The sequence below is a fragment of the Rhinolophus ferrumequinum genome, chromosome 13 (assembly GCF_004115265.2).
Source record: "Rhinolophus ferrumequinum isolate MPI-CBG mRhiFer1 chromosome 13, mRhiFer1_v1.p, whole genome shotgun sequence".
In the NCBI taxonomy this organism is placed as follows: domain Eukaryota; kingdom Metazoa; phylum Chordata; class Mammalia; order Chiroptera; family Rhinolophidae; genus Rhinolophus; species Rhinolophus ferrumequinum.
Genome location: NC_046296.1, coordinates 65576505 through 65592764, shown reverse-complemented (window position 1 = coordinate 65592764; position 16260 = coordinate 65576505). Strand labels below are relative to the sequence as shown.

The following is a 16260-nucleotide window of genomic DNA, read 5'->3' as shown; positions in this document are numbered from 1 at the left end:
AACTCATTTGTCCAAGTGACAGCAACTGCACGTCGGGACCCCACAAATTTGCCTGATCTCAGGGACCTTGCATCCCCACCCCCAGGGACACAGAGCTAAAAGGTCTCAACAAGGCATTTCCTCTGAGGAAAGAGCCGTTTTGCAAGCGTTTTCGTGAATTTTACTTGCAAAACCTCTATCGCGGCCAGCCAAACAGGTTCGCAGAACCCGCACTGGGGAGGTGGGGTTATGGGTGGGCTCGCAGCACATCCAATGGGAAGGCTCATTACTACCCGCCAAGCCTTTACTAAAGGCGCCGCTTTAAATAGCGGCGCGGGACCTTGCAGTCAATTCCCGGGACCTAAGTCCAGCCTCACCTGTGTGAACTGCACGCCGCCCTCAGCCATGCACTGTGTCCGCGTCCCGCTCGCTACCATTGGGAACCAGCAGCAGCCGCTGCAGCTCTCGCCCCTGAAGGGGCTCAGCCTAGCGGATAAGGAGAACACGGTGAGCACGCTCGGGCCGGGTTGGGGTGGCGGGTACCTGGGGGACTCGGGCATGCCTCTCACCGCTTGTCTCCCCGCAGCCACCCGCTCTCAACGGCACCCGCGTGCTGGCCAGCAAGGCGGCCCGGAGGATCTTCCAGGAGGCGGCGGAGTCGGTGGAGCCGGTGAGCGGATGCCCGAGGGCGGAGACAGCGCAGTGGGCGTGGCCAGCGCGCAGCGCCTGGGGGCGACAGCCGACTTCGCCGGCTCTCTGGCGCCATGGCTTTCTTTGTCTTTCTACTTACTCATAAATCCTACCGCTTCCGGGCCCGGTGCTCCGTTCCCGCCTGTTCTTTCGGTATCGGTCATTCAAATTTCCGCGGGGATGGATACGTGTGTAACAGCTGACACGTAAGACACTGGACCACATGAAATTGCCGACAATTGAATGTAACTGGATGGGAAAAATGGCAATTTCATATGGTTCGATGGATACTTCACATTTTCATTACTTTCTCCCCCAACAGAAAACTAAAGTGTCTGCCCTCAGCGGGCAGGATGAACCACTGCTGAGAGAAAACCCCCGCCGCTTTGTCGTCTTTCCCATCGAATACCATGATATCTGGCAGATGTATAAGAAAGCGGAGGCTTCCTTTTGGACAGCTGAGGAGGTAATCAGATTCAGGAACTAGGAGACTTATGAGAAAGTTCAGGCCTTGCCCCTCACTGGAGGAAGACCCTCTGCAGGCGCGGTTGTAACTTGTTTGAAATATACTTGACTTTCCTGTTGTTCCTCTTGGGGATGGTTGCCCACCGAGGCTGTTAGATGTCCTCAGTGGCCAGGGGAACTCGGAGGGATCTAGGAACCAAGTGGGCCCAGCAGACTTAAAGGTTAAGAATTACGTGTGAGGTCCTGCAAGCCTAAATCCCTTGTGAACTTGTAAACTTCAGGTGGATCTTTCCAAGGACATCCAGCATTGGGAAGCCCTGAAGCCTGACGAGAAATATTTTATATCGCACGTTCTGGCTTTCTTTGCAGCGAGTGATGGCATAGTAAATGAAAACCTGGTGAGTTGTGCCAAAAAGTCTGTTTTTATTCACGTCAAGATTTAAGGGAGAACTAATTCTCTTTCCTCGTCTATTAAGTTTTTCCATTCCCAATGTATCTAGAAGGTAATTTTTATGTGGCATTTCCTGATTTATAGTATAGTTCACAGTTATTTCTTCCTTGCGGTGATTTTTCCCTGACTGGAGAAGCTCAAAGACAACGGTTAGCGGTAATAGGTTTACTCCTGGGGGGATCACGTTTGCTCTTTTTGTGCCTTTGATGTTTTAATAATTTGGTCGCATATGCGGCTTATGCTGAGTGGATCCTTCTCAGAATGAATTAGGAAAGAATGAATCAATAACCAAGGGTTCGCAGAAACCATATAAAATAGGGGTTATCTATTTCCTGATCTGTACATTGAGCATATGACAGGAAATGCCCACCTTTATCACAGAATAATGAATTATATAGAGAAACAAACCTTAAAATGGCACCAAAAAAGGAGAATGATGCAACCAATGTCCAGTGACCCAGATTGCGCTGAACTTTGATGTGTTTACCACTAGGTGGAGCGGTTTAGCCAAGAAGTTCAGATTACAGAAGCCCGCTGTTTCTATGGCTTCCAAATTGCCATGGAAAACATACATTCTGAGATGTATAGTCTCCTCATTGACACTTACATCAAAGATTCCAAGGAAAGGTGAGTATTTGAGTGGTATGCCAACATGTTTGGGACTCACTAATTGTTTATTTCAAGTTTTTGGATTCAGACTGGGATAGAAAAATGACTCAATTGACTAAATCAAAAATTCCTAGCTAGCACCCATGATCGTGTCCGTTTTGAGGAAGAAACCTAAATTTACTTTTAGCCAATCACTAAAAACAAAGTTATGATGAGGTTACTCCATTTTTAGAGGTGGAAGTATACTGTTGGTCAGCCAATCTAATATCTTCTTTTGGGAAAACATCCCTTAGGCTCTGGATGATGAACTAAAACCTTAGTCTGACAGTTTTTACTCGTGGCAGACCCTGATTTACAATGTGAGGCTGGGGCAGGGTAGAGGATATGAAGTAGACTGTAGCTTGCTTCTTAAAGAGCTAGTAATACCGTGTTTCCCCGAAAATAAGACCTACCCCGAAAAGAAGCCCCAGTTAAAATCTCAGCCAGACGGAAGCATTTAGTACGTCATGACGATGTTCCAGAAGAAGATGATATGGCTGTATTTGAATAAATGTAGATTGTATATAAAAAAAATAAGACATCCCCTGAAAATAAGCCCTAATGGAGCAAAAATTAACATAAAACCCGGTCTTATTTTCGGGGAAACACGGTAAAGTACAGAAAATAAGACCTAGAAGTGTAAGTGAGGAATTGCATAATATAGTAGTCCCCCCTTCTCTGCTGGAAATACAATCCAAGACCCTGTGGATGCCTTAAACTGGCTAGTACCAAATTCTGTATCTACGAGGTTTTTTCCTATATATACACACCTATGATAGTTAAATTTATAAATTAGGCACAGGGAGATATTGACAACAATAGCTAATAATAAACAGAATTGTTGTAACAATATGCTATAATAAAAGTTATGAATGTGGTCTCTTTCTGATAACTGAGACAGCTAAGTGACTGATGGGTGACAGGTGGCACGTATAGCATGGATACACTGGACAAAGGGATGATTCACGTTCCAAGTGGGACAGCACAAGATTAAGAGTTTTAGTGTTTTTAGGTCTTGGGGCTCAACACAAATTAACGAACACCTAAATTTGTATTAACATAAGTCAAATCAATGTTGATATTTTAAAACCGGTAGTGAAGGAAAAAACAAACCAGTGGAAAACAACACATTTCAGTTTGAGCCCCAATTTGGCCTTGGTCCCAGTGATCTGATCCAGAAGCTTGTGACAAACGGTCTTTGCTGGAATTGCTGATGCTCTGTGTGCTTCCCAGGGAGTTTCTCTTCAATGCCATTGAGACGATGTCTTGTGTAAAGAAGAAGGCAGATTGGGCCTTGCGTTGGATTGGGGACAAAGAAGCTACCTATGGTAAGGCTACCTGTGGCCCTCCTTATACCTCAGCTTCATTTTCTAAATGACACTGGTTTCTTGGTCCTTTCTATGAAGCCGAACAGTTACTCACTAGAAATATTTTGGTGTTAACTCTTAAACAGGAGAACGTGTTGTAGCTTTTGCCGCAGTAGAAGGAATCTTCTTTTCTGGTTCTTTTGCATCAATATTCTGGCTCAAGAAACGAGGACTGATGCCTGGCCTCACGTTTTCCAACGAACTTATTAGCAGAGATGAGGTGAGTCTCGTTCAAGTAATAGGCTAATCTGGACCCCAAACACCAACTTTTAGGCAGGTTCTCGTGTTCATTGATGGGAACTCCCGGTATCATGTTGCCGATACTCACATTTCACATGTGAATTCAACCATATACTTACTTGGCGGGGAATGAAATACTTTAAATGATATACTGAAATTATTTTACTCATTCTTAGTATGTTACAGTATATTTATATATAGGTATTTCTCTATGAACGATGGGATTTTTAAAGGGATATGTTATTTTTCCTAGTATCTTGTGTGATTCTACTGTATTTGGAAGTCACACAAGTAGAAGGTGACTCAAGGAAGGTGACTTCACACAAGGAAGTCAGTTGATGAGCATCTCAATGAAATGAGAACCCATTCTGATCCAACATATGTCTTTGAATGCACTTGGATTAAGCTGCAGACAGGAGGAGATGGTGCCCGGGTATTCTAGTTTAGGCCCCATCGGCATTACTTGGGGTTCAATGCACTAAGAATTGCAGACTTGATCACTTGAAGTTGAATTAACGATTTCCTACGCATTCAGTTGTAATTCTAAAAAGGAGCCTACTCAGAGATTTGCCTTTCCTGCTGCAAAAGGAAAGGATGCTTTGAGCGGAAGTACTGCATCCTCTCTCTTTGCCACATCACAGAGCAGTGAGGACCACACCTAGCCTGCTGTCAGCATCTCGGTGGCAGCATTGAGAGCCTTGGGTGTGGCTGAGCCCTTCTCGTGTGACGTAAGCAGCGTAGGCAGCAGTTAAACTGGCCGCGCTCTCAACTGTTTAAGTGCCTTTAGTACAGCCAAGCAGGATGTATAAAGAGAACGCAGAAAAAGATAAAGCCATTCCCTAGTCCACATTAATGATGGAAGTCTGGTTTTGCAGTGATCTTAAACCTTTTCTTCCAGGGTTTACATTGCGACTTTGCCTGCCTGATGTTCAAACACCTGCTACACAAACCTTCGGAGCAGAGAGTCAAAGAAATAATTGTCAATGCTGTTAGGATAGAACAGGTGGGTGACATGTACAGCCTCGTGCTTGCCAGAAGAGACACTGTGGTGCTTCCATTTTCCTGAGAAGCTGTGTTTTGGCCCTAGGAGTTCCTCACGGAGGCACTGCCGGTGAAGCTCATTGGGATGAACTGCGGTTTAATGAAGCAGTACATTGAATTCGTGGCGGACAGACTTATGCTGGAGCTGGGTTTTAGCAAGGTACAGTATTGTGCCTAGTCCTCTGGTTCTTTTACAAACTGGCGTTGTGTATTTATGTTTTGCTGTGCCCTTTTTCAGATTTTCAGAGTAGAAAACCCGTTTGACTTCATGGAGAATATTTCACTGGAAGGGAAGACTAACTTCTTTGAAAAGAGAGTAGGCGAGTATCAGAGAATGGGAGTGATGTCAAGTCCAACAGAGAATTCTTTTACCTTGGATGCTGACTTCTAAATGAACTGAAGGTGTGCTTTTTGCTGATTTCTCTTTCCTTTCTCATCAGAAAAAGCCCTCTCACTCAGTGTATCACCCGGCCAAATGCCATGAATTATCCATATGTTTGTTAATATTCAAAGCAACTTAAAACTAGCTACCTCTGTGTTAATCCCATTTGTTACTAATGCTAGTCTCACCTAGCAGGAAGGTGCGTACAAAAGCTATGCTTAGAAAAGACCTTCTCAGTGTTTGGCTTTTGCAAGCAGGCTGGCTGGCTATCCACGGCATGACCATGGCTCTGAAGAGGTCTTGGCCTCAGTGTGGGGACTCAGGTGCCTCTGATTAGCAGGGCTAAATGTTCAGTGACTACCACAAGGTCATTATAAGGTGTCAGCCTCACAGCTTCAAAGCAGATTTTAATATTTATTTACTTGTATAGACAACTGGCACTTTACACACAAATAAGCATAGTTTGTATTATCAATGTAAAGGCCCAATTCAAGCTAATTTGGTTTAATACAACAAACGTAAAATACAAGGTATGATCAAAAAATACAATGAATGTTTAAATAAAAATTAAAAAATTACAGTAAAAGACACATTGCCATTAATCTCCCTTAAAATAATCCCCTTTGCTTAGAATACACTTATCCCATTGTTCTTGCCACTTTCTGAAGCAGTACTGAAAGTCCTTTTGTGAGTGTCTTTATCTTTTTCTTAATTCTTTTTTTAAGGAGGGCACAGCTCACTCACAGTGGCCCATGCAGGGATCGAACCGGCAACCTTGGTATTATCAGCATCACATTCTAACCAACTGAGCTAACCGGTCACCCTCATGAGTGTCTTTAGTTGCACTGTTGTGGCTGCCTCAATGCCCTGGATCAATAGAAAATGTTTTCCTTTTATGGTCATTTTGACTTTGAGGAAGAGCCAGAAGTCGCACGGGCCAGATACGGTGAACATGGTGGATGAGGATACACCGTAATGTTTTTATTTGACAGAAATTGCTGTACCTGAAGCGGTGTGTGACATGGAGTATTGTCGTGAGGGAGGATGAAGTAAAGACACGAAAGAGGACTTCCAGAACTGCTTCAGAAAGTGGCAAGCACGATGGGATATGTGTGTTTGAAGCGAGGGGGCATATTTTGAGGGAGATTAATGGCAATGTGTCTTTTACTGTAATAAATTTTTTTTATTTAAACATTCACCATATTTTTTGATGACACCCCGTATTCTATTGACCACTAATTGGAGCCAACTCAAAGTTGATCAGGTGACGAAAGTAAGATAACCTGTGTAATCTAAGCATGTTAATTTATATTCTTTGTTTTCTTTAATGAAATGGCTGTTCATCAACTTTATAAATTCAATCCTGTGCGTACCTAAATATTAGCCATTTGGTGCCACGTAAATGGGTTGTATTGTGTATTCTGTAGCCCAGGTTGAGTTTCATGGGATAAGAGATAAAGGGGAAGGAGCTCTTATCTTAAATCATTAGGAATTGAAGTGTGATCTGGGCTGAAAATTGGTAATCTGGGTGAGTGAGCATCAGTTTGTCATTTTATTTCTCAAAGTGTATTCTGCCCAAATGCAAGTTAGTATGAGAGATTCATGGCTGGGATCTAAGATAGTACTGGCAATTGGTTTTCAAATCATCCTTGAACAAAATAACCCAGCTGAGATTTTGCTCCTGGTTAAAGTGGTAAAACCAGGACTGGAATTGGCTCTCTGAAAATTGTTCTGAATTCAATTTGTGTGTGAACAGGTACCATGGACTTTTAGTCCATTTATGTTTACTAGCTGTGTTTTAAGTTGGAAAATATTTTTTTACTTTGTCTTTTTAGACTATATCTGTAGTTTATACTTTGAAATAATTACCCAGTCTTTCAGATCGTAACTGCGTATATATTGTTCAATGCAGTTACTTCTGGTGCTAATATCTAACTAACTCTGAGGGCCACCTGGTGATTTAGGAAAACAGTTTTGCATGAGTTTCTAATACATGTGCCATTCAGATATTTCGTTTCTAATACATGTGCCATTGAGATATTTCAGAAGCAAGTGTAAACTAATAGACACTTATATCAATCCTTTGGCCATATTTGTTAACACAGGTTGTGTGTTGGCTGACCCTGGCCTGTTCTATTGTCAGTTTTCTTCATTTATTGTGTCAATGGTCCAATGGTCCATTAAAAACCTGTAATATGCGACCCTTTTCTATCTTGTTAGTTATTGTTAACAGAAGTTAATCCTGATTCTGTGGTCCTTCCACTTGTACAACAAACATGAATAAACACTGCCTTGTGCTGTTCAGGTACAGGTGGAGGTTGGAGGTGGCTTTAGGATTCTGCCTCCATCAGCTGTGTCATGTAGGAATTCACTTCTTCCAGCTAGGATTCAGTTTCCCGGTCTGCTTAAAGGGAAACCGATTTTTGTCTGAAGCATTTCTGAGTCTTAAAATTGAATACTGCACAAGTGTTGAATGATTAAAATGAAACTTCTCGGGATGGGAGTGTCGAGGAGAGCCGGGGAGGGGGTGCCGTGGTTTCCCCTGGTGGACTGGGGACTAGCCTCCCGCCTCCCTGCAGCAGGGTTCCTGCCAGGTTTCTCCTGTGAAGGAGAAGGCTCACTCGAGGCACGGTTTTGTCCATCTCCCCATCCTGGCATAGCCTCCAAGCACCGGGCCCTCCATGAGTGGCTCCTGAAGGAGGAAATGAATTTGAGCCAAGCGTTTTGAGGCGGATAATGGGTAAAAGTGTATTCTGTGTCCTGGAGGAACCCAGTGGAGAGCTTTGCCTTTGCACCCCAAAGGTGCTCGAATGTTATTTGATGGGTAATATCAGGTTGGTGACACCACTGTGGACGTTCAGGGCAGCCCTGCTCTAAGGATCATAAACTATTAGAACGGTCTCCCTGTGGGAAGCCCACAGTCACGTTCCCTTTTGTTGTCCGCCTGTGCCCGTTACCCACACTCTTTCTATAACACACCTCCATGCATCTGAATTAGTGTTGTCAGACCACGGAGTGAGTTGCCTCAGGAACCTGATAGATGCAGAGACTCAAGGGCCTCATCTCAGACCTAGTGAGTCAATCTTGGGGTGAAACCTGGGAGTCGGCAGTTTTAACAAGTTCACCTTAGTTCCTCTCAGATAGTTGAGATCTGGACGGGATGGGCTCCTTATATAGTGCAAACCAGTGGTTTTCAACTCTTGGCATGCCTTATCATCGCCCATGGGCTTTAAAAAATACCAGTGCCCGGATCCCACTTTTGGAAAGGGCAGCCCTGCTCAGAGTATTAACTAGAGGTGCTTGCTGATTTGTGTTCCAGATGCACTGAGCCTGGCCACTGCAGAGGCACATTTCATTGCATGGGAACACTCAGCTTCTGCTCACTTGGCGTGGCCACACCTGGCTGACCATGAGAGCCGTCCTCTTGACTGGTGTTGTGGCTGGAACTCAATGAGTGTTTGTTAAAGCCATGTGGCCAGGGATTTGTTTCTGTATGTTATCGAGGATCAATAGCCCTGCCAGTGTGGGTCTGGAGACTGCTAATGGTTTAACTTAACTCTTTGCAGACCAAGACAGTCCCAGCCTTATCAGGTAGTAGCTGCATGCCTTAGAGGCAACAGGATTCCACGGCTTGGCCCTTTTAGACCAGAGAAGACTGATAGGACCCCACCCCACCCCCGTACAGGGGGCTACCTCCCGGTGTACTCTGGCCACTAAAGGAAGAACATGGTCAGTGGTGTCTCCTTGTCATTCTGGGAAGGGATTCTTTACATCAGAATGTTTTATGTCAAGAATGGTTGAATCCATTGCTGTGTATAAGGTTCAATAACTTCATGGCGTGGCCGTAAAGACTAGAGTGGCTCCTGCACGATGACAGACAGAGGTAGTCTAAAACCCCTCCTGCTTCAAACACCCACCAATGACAAACGAGAAAAGTTAAATGGGTAATGACTTCCCAAGGAAGGGGAATTCCAAGGTGCTGGAACGGGCGGGGACCATGGAAGCCTGAGCTTATAACAGCCCTGGGGGGGGGGGGGTGAGTCCCTTAGAAAAACTGGAGTGTGAGGAACCCCAAACCCCCTTGGGTTTGGAGGGAGGGATGGACCTGCACTAGGGGAAGAATTGGAACTGAAACCTCTGCATAAAGCTGGGACCGGCCCCCAACACCCAGTGAAATGGGCACCAAGGAATAATCCCATCAACATGGTTCATCTTTCTGCACTCAAAAAAACCCAAAACCCTAGGCCTGCACCTCACAGATTTGTGGTGTAGGAACCCATGGAAGATACATAACCCCAACTCAGCCGTCTGTGATTCCCACGGGTGGAGCTCGGTCATAAATTACAAAACACGTGATTGTAGAAAGAAAAATTGGGTGTAAAAATCCCAAGAACTTCCGTCTAATAAGATGAAAGGTAATATGTGATCAAAGGGAAAAAAGTGAATCAAAACCCAAAGAACAGTACTTACAAATGGTTTTGAAAAAGAACCAGCTAGGATTTCTTGGACTACAACACAATTACTCGATTAATGCTCTAGCTTTAAAGGAACCTGCTTAGGTAAGGTTAGACATAGTGAGGAATAAGTGACCTGAAGAGATTTATCTGAAGGAATTGCCCGAAAGATGAGAAAACAGAAGAGACGAAGATGGATGGGAGTACACGTTATTTCTAAAGGAAGTTTTAGTCATGGAGAGAAGGGATAGACAGTAGAGGAGATGGTGACATAACTTTCTGGAATAGACCTTGTCAAATCTGAGGAACCTGGACAAGACGATGTTCCATACCATGTCCAGGCAGGACCACCAGGGCAAAGTTCTGGGGCCACCGTGGTCTGGGCAGGTGTGATCTAAGCTGTTTACGATGTGAGCCATGCGAGTTACATGATTTGGTCGCAGTAACTTGGGGTTGAGGCTCGTGATGGGTGGAAAGACATGAGGGAGACTGGTTCTCAGCACAAGCTGACTAGTTTGGGGTGGGCTGAGCCTTGCCTGGGTGGGGCCCAACCTGACCTGAGTTTAAAGGATGAGCCTGAGGCTGCCTGGCTCAAGGCCCGGTTCACTGCACCCCTCTGATTGGGCTGCAGGACAGACTGGGAGAGGCCGCTGTCAGTCTGGCAAGATGGAATCCACTTCATGAGTGCTGGGCGGGGCCTTAGAAAAGCTTGCTGTGCTCCCAGAAGCCACCAACTGATCCCCGCTATCAAAAGTCCCCTGGTCACAGCCACTGGGATTCCCGACTCCATGCGACGAGGACCTGGTTCCTGGCCGCCAGAGGCAGGCTTAGGACTTGTGCTGGGTTTGGGGGAGGTGGGGAGCTATTTTTCCCCTTGGCCTTGGAATTTAGGGAACAGTGGCGCTGCAGAAGCCACCTTGCTGCTATGAAGGAAGGTAGGCCTGCCTTGAGTGGGGTCCACACATGGGAAAAGGAGAGCTGATCTACAAAGAATTGGGGCCCTCGTGGCTTCGTTTTCTGGATCCAGCCATGCCTGAATCCCACACCTGAGCTTACACTTAAGTAGGCTTATAAATTCCTAATAGAATGACTTTCCTGCCACATGCAACAGAGTTAAACCTGAAGGGAAGGCACAGCCCTGTGTTCCTCTGATCCACAATCACCCTGGGGCAGAGATAATTAGCCCCATTGTACAGATGTGACCAAGAGGCTGGGGAAGTCATGTGCCTTGCTGAGGACCTCACATAAACAGCGGCGGCCCAGGACTAGAACTGAGTGTGCTGGCCATGGCCATATCCTTATCCCTTTATCACATACCCCCCATTGTGAGAGAACAGGCACCCCAGGTCTCTACCCTGGTCCCAAGGAAACCGCTTCTGGAGCTGCTGCTGCTCAGGGGATTGTGTCCTCACTCCTTGTCCTGGTTTACCTGTGTGCCCAGCATGGTGGGGAGGGTATGCTCTGCATTGCCCGTCACCAGCCTGTGATGAGCCACACACTGCACTAGGAAGGCTAGGTGGGGAGCGGTAACTGACCTTGGTGGAATACTGGGGGGTCCAGTTGTTTAGAAAGTGCCTGGAGCAATAGCTGCCTCTGAGGTGCCCCCGGGGCCCATGCAGGCTCCCCAGGACTTGTTCCACCGGAGCCCAAGCTGAGAAGGGACTTCCTTTGGAAGGTGCCGGCCCCATAGGTGCCTGGGGCTATTCCAGCCTCCCAGTGGGCTAATCCTAATCAGAATCCCAGTTCCTGAGCTGCGTTGCCACACCCCACTGAGCTCTTTGTTTCTGTCAGGGCGAGGACAGTGGCCAAAAGACTGGCTAGAAATGTCATGGTGAGGATTAGGTGACAAGCGCCTGGTGTATCTTTTAAACAGCTTTATTGAGATAAGTCACATACCATCCAAGTCACCCATTTGTAATGCACAACTCAAGGGTTTTAGGATGGAGTGGTAGTCAGGGCATCTCAGCTTTCGAGCGTTCTCACTCCCCAGGGAGACCCTAGACCCATTAGTCCCCCTCCCTGTGTCCCCTCCACCCTCCAGCCTCTGGCGACCGCTGATCAGTAGTTCTATCTCCACAGAACTGATTGGCACTTTTGAGACAATAAGTAGAAGTTTTTAATGGAAAGGGCACTGGATTTTATTTCTAAAAGAGCATTTGGAACGCTAGAGCTAACAAAAGGGATGGCTCTGCCTCACGGACATTTGATTTACATATTCAGAAAGCTTTTTCTTCTTGGCATATTAGAAAAACATTTTGCATTAAAGATTCCTGACATTGCCTGGAAGGGGACATTGCCTGCTGACAGCTTGTGCGGTGGCTGATAGACCTTCAATTCCTTCACTTCCCCTCGTCACACATTAACTCGGCCCTCCCTGGGAGCTGGGGGCGGGGCGGAAGAGAAGCCAGGGGTCAGGTCTGGTCCCCTGCCTGTTTTTGTACAGACTCCAAGCTAAGAGTGTTTTAAAATATAGCAGAAGAATAATATTTCGTGACACATGGAAATTATATGAAATCCACATTTCAGTGCTGTTGAAAAAAGTTCAGCTGAGTCAATCTGACGATCTAATTGGCTTTATTCAATGATTCATGAATTGAGCAACATCCTATCTATTATAGCAAGTAGAAAGGAGCTCCCAGGAGCTGTACAAAACGCAAGGTTTTTATGGGCAGGAAGAGGGTGGCACAAGGAAGTTAAAAGAGTGGATTATTTCAGGCAAGGACACCTGCCCTTAGGGGAAGGCAGTGGATCTTATCAGGCAGGTTACCTCCCTAGTGCTAACCAGGAAATTCCAGACAGATTTAAAATTCCACTCCTGGGATAGGCTGAAACTGCCGTCAGGCTATTTACTGTTTCCCCGGAAATAAGACCTACCTGGACAATCGGCTCTAATGGGTCTTTTGGAGCAAAAATGAATATAAGACCCGTTATTATATATATTATATTAACTTATTATATAAGACCCGGTCTTATAGTAAAACGAGACTGGGTCTTATATTCATTTTCGCTCCAAACGACGCATTAGAGCCGATTGTCCGGCTAGGTCTTATTTTCAGGGAAACACGGTATTAAGTGAGGCTTACCACAAGTGAGTGTTTTGGGCCTTTCCTTCATAGCACTCATAGTGTTACTGGCACTCAGCCACATCACTTGCTTATGTTTTGTCCATGGCTGCTTTGGCGCTACAATGGCACAGTTGAATCATTGTAACAGAGGCCATTTTTTACCTAGAGCTACACTATTTTCTAGCTGTCCCTTCCCAAAAAGCGTTTGATGACCTAAAAGTGAAGTATGACCGTCCTCTTGAATGGTCCACGGTCAAGTCAGAAAATGGGCAAGTGGCAGGTGGTCAGTAATGGAGGGCTGGAGCCAGCAAGCACTCGAGCAGATCAGGACATTTTCAGGCATGTTGTGAGTATTAGTTTGCCCGGGCAACCAGAACCAACTACCACAGGCTGGGGGGCTTAAACGACAGAAATGTATTTACTCACAGTTCCGGAGGCTGGAAGTCCAAGGTCAAGGTGTTGGCAGGGTTGGTTTCTCCTGAAGTTTCTCCTTGGCTAGTAGACGGCCGTCTTCTCCCTGTGTCCTCACATGGTCACCCCTCTGTGTGTCTGGGTCCCGATCTCCTCGGAAAAGGACACTAGTCAGACTGGTTTAGGGCTCTCTCACATGACCTCATTTCACCCTAATTCTCTCTTTAAAGACCCTCTCTCCAAAAACAGTCACATGCTGAGGTATTGGGGGTTGGGACTTCAGCGTATGAATTTTGGGAGGATTCAATTTACCCCATCTCACTGAGCTAGTAGTTAAATACAGCCATTATTAAAAATTAAATTACATAAGCTTACAATTAAATTAATATTAAAGACAAATACAATAAATACTTAAAAGTCTATTTTACTATTATCTATGCTCCTGAAGCTATTTACATCTGTTCTATCCATATGGAGGAAATAACTGTGACAGCGTGTTACTGAGCAAGTAGTCTTTCCAATTCCATGACCAGTGACGTCACTTAAGTAGCTCAGAACTGGCTTTGGTGGGAGTATTTACACCATGGAGATGGGTAAATGCTACAGTTCAGGGTCCCCTCATCAGAGAGCTGTTGTTAAACATTTACCAGCATTTGGAGGGGTGCTAAGTGCTGAGACAGAGGTCAGCGTGAACTACGGGGGGCACCAAGGAGGATGCCAGGCCTTGGAGAGTCAGCAAAAGTTTCACAGACTAAGGGTTGCCCAGTGGCACCTTGAACATGAGTAACGGTTGGCCAGATACAGGGGAAGAAGGGGTAACATGGGTTTGCAAATGCCTAAGGCAGGAGAGGGCACCCTGTGTGGGGGGGTGGGGGGTGATGGCAGGTTGGTACGAGTCACAGGTGAGAGAGGAAGAAAGGAGTTGTGAAGGGAGAGTGGGCACGACCTAGAGTTCTATTCGAAGGAGGTTCTACTTGATCTGGCAGTAATGGGGAGCCAAGGAGGGTCTTGGAGCCAGAGGGAGGGACCAGGTAGTGAGGGTGGTCACTGGCTGTCAGTGGGGTTTGTGGTTGGGACTGTGTGTGGAGTGTGGGCAGGGTACTGTGACTTGCTTTCTCTGGGTCCTTTGCAGGTGGGAGGTTCTTGGCGAATGCTGAGTGGCTGAATCATCCCATTCGTTCTGAAATCTTGAACAGGGGACTCAGCCTTCTGTCTCCGATTAGAGGTGGAGCTGGAAATCGCCTAAATGTTAAGCGGAAGGGGAACGGTTAAATTACAGATCTCTACACCATGGAACGCTAACCAGTCATTATATTTGATCAATAGGAAGCTTATGTAGCAATGGGGTGAGCTGCTGACAGAACAATGATAAATGGAAACGGCAGAACGTCAGATTCCGTGTGTCTTTACTATTCAAGACAAATATAATAAATACACAAAAGTCTATTTTACTACATACTACTACTACCTGTGCTCTTAAAGCTTATACATCTGTTCTATCCGTATGGAGAAATAACTGTTCCTGTGTCACTGAGCATGTCTTTCCAGTTCCATGACCAGTGACATCACTTTGGTCATAATGACATGACAATATGGATAAAGATGGAGGTGTCACACATGGAGACATGAAAACGGCTCTCAGGGAGGTGGGAGGGAGTGTTTCTTTCTGTTCTGTCCTTCTCTGTTTGATTTTCTTGTAACAAGTACTGAGGAGGAGTTGCAGCCTCCCCAGGCAGACGGCCCCGCAGGAGCCCAAGGCAGAGGGAACCGGCCCTGGAGCCATGGCCGGGGACTGGGGGGCTACACCATGCAGGGCGTCTGCTGATTCATGCGTGCGCCCTGTCCTCCGCGGTTGCCTCTGGAGGCTGCTTCCAAGGCTCAGCATGTCACTGGGAACTGGGAACCAGTCACCTCCAGCCCAGAGGGTTGGCCAGGGGTGCGGTTCTGAACCCCTTTTCAGAATAGAGAATCTTGGGCTTTGGAGCCCAATGGACCCAATTAAGTCCCTTCACTGTCTGTGTCCAGGCTGCGCTCAAGGGCTCAGACGGGTTAAGTCTGCAGGTGGCAGAGCTGGGACTTCATCTGGGGGTGTTGGGCCCTCAGTCCCTCCCACCCCCACTGCGTCCCGCTTGGAACTTCAGAGAGTTAGTGCCACCATGCCATGCTCAGTGACACCCATCTTAGGCTATACGAGGATGCTGTTTGTTGTATTAATGTGGCCTCTCTAGGGACACTGTCAGCCCCTAGTGGGCAGGACCCCTCTCCTTTCACATCCCTGGTCACTGCCAACAGAGGCCAGGGCACACGGTGGATAGACGATAAATACTTGTGTCTGACTGGAGGGAGCCCGGGATCTGAGTCCTGGTCTTGGAGTTGAGAGCATGTGGTTAAGGGTCATATGTTCCAAGGTCACATGGAGGGTGATTAGCTCCAGGGAGGGAGGGAGTTGGGAGCAGGCGGAGACCCCTCTATCTGTTCTTGCTGGAAAGGAAAGAGGGGTGCGCAGAGGCGAGGGGAGTGGAGGGGTGCTGTTCCAGGGCTAGAGACTGAGCACAGGCAAGGGATACACAGCAGTCGGAGGCGGGGTGAGGTGTGCGGCTGGGAGGCCATCATTTCACAAGTGTTTACCCTACTCTGCTTCCCCTCTGCTCAGGTGCGGGGGAGAAAGAAGCGCAAAGCGGATGAAGCCCAGGCCCTCGTGGAGAGCGGGAGACAGAAAACCAGCCAACTTGACTTGTGTGGTAAGTCAGGCGGAGACAGTGCTGGAGGAAACGAAAGTGGCAGGGACAGGAAGGGTTTGTGCTCTTTCACATGGTTGGTCAGGGGAGGACTCTGAGGGGAGAAGGGAACTGGGGGAGGAAGCGGGGGACAGAACGAACACATGGCTAGCAGAGGAGAGCAGAGTGCGCCTTTCAGGCAGCCGCACACTTGCCCTTCAAGGGGCCAGGAAAGGGCCAGGGAGGTGGTGGGGGGGGTGGTGCTGGGGGGCCTCCGGGAAAGCCCGGCTGGTTTCCGGGCTTGGCAGTGGCTGAATGGATCTCCCAAAGGGTAATGGACCCAGTAGGTC

At 46.9% G+C, this 16260-nt stretch overlaps 1 protein-coding gene across 3 annotated transcripts; it reads left to right on the top strand.

Moving 5' to 3' along the window:
- Window positions 1–309: 309 nt before the first annotated feature.
- On the top strand, window positions 310–15864 carry RRM2 (ribonucleotide reductase regulatory subunit M2). Of its 3 annotated transcripts, none has more exons than XM_033125600.1 (11): window positions 310–486; window positions 566–649; window positions 992–1135; window positions 1416–1532; window positions 2079–2212; window positions 3467–3561; window positions 3687–3820; window positions 4739–4843; window positions 4928–5041; window positions 5120–5283; window positions 15847–15864. In XM_033125600.1, the coding sequence occupies exons 1-10, from the start codon at window positions 385–387 to the stop codon at window positions 5270–5272; spliced, it is 1182 nt and encodes a 393-aa protein (XP_032981491.1). In that variant the 5' UTR covers window positions 310–384; the 3' UTR covers window positions 5273–5283; window positions 15847–15864. The 3 variants fall into 3 exon arrangements, with proteins under 3 accessions (XP_032981491.1, XP_032981489.1, XP_032981490.1); XM_033125598.1 differs by lacking the exon at window positions 15847–15864 and adding an exon at window positions 6256–6314; XM_033125599.1 differs by lacking the exon at window positions 15847–15864 and having other exon boundaries at window positions 5120–5417.
- The last annotated feature ends 396 nt before the right edge of the window (window positions 15865–16260 follow it).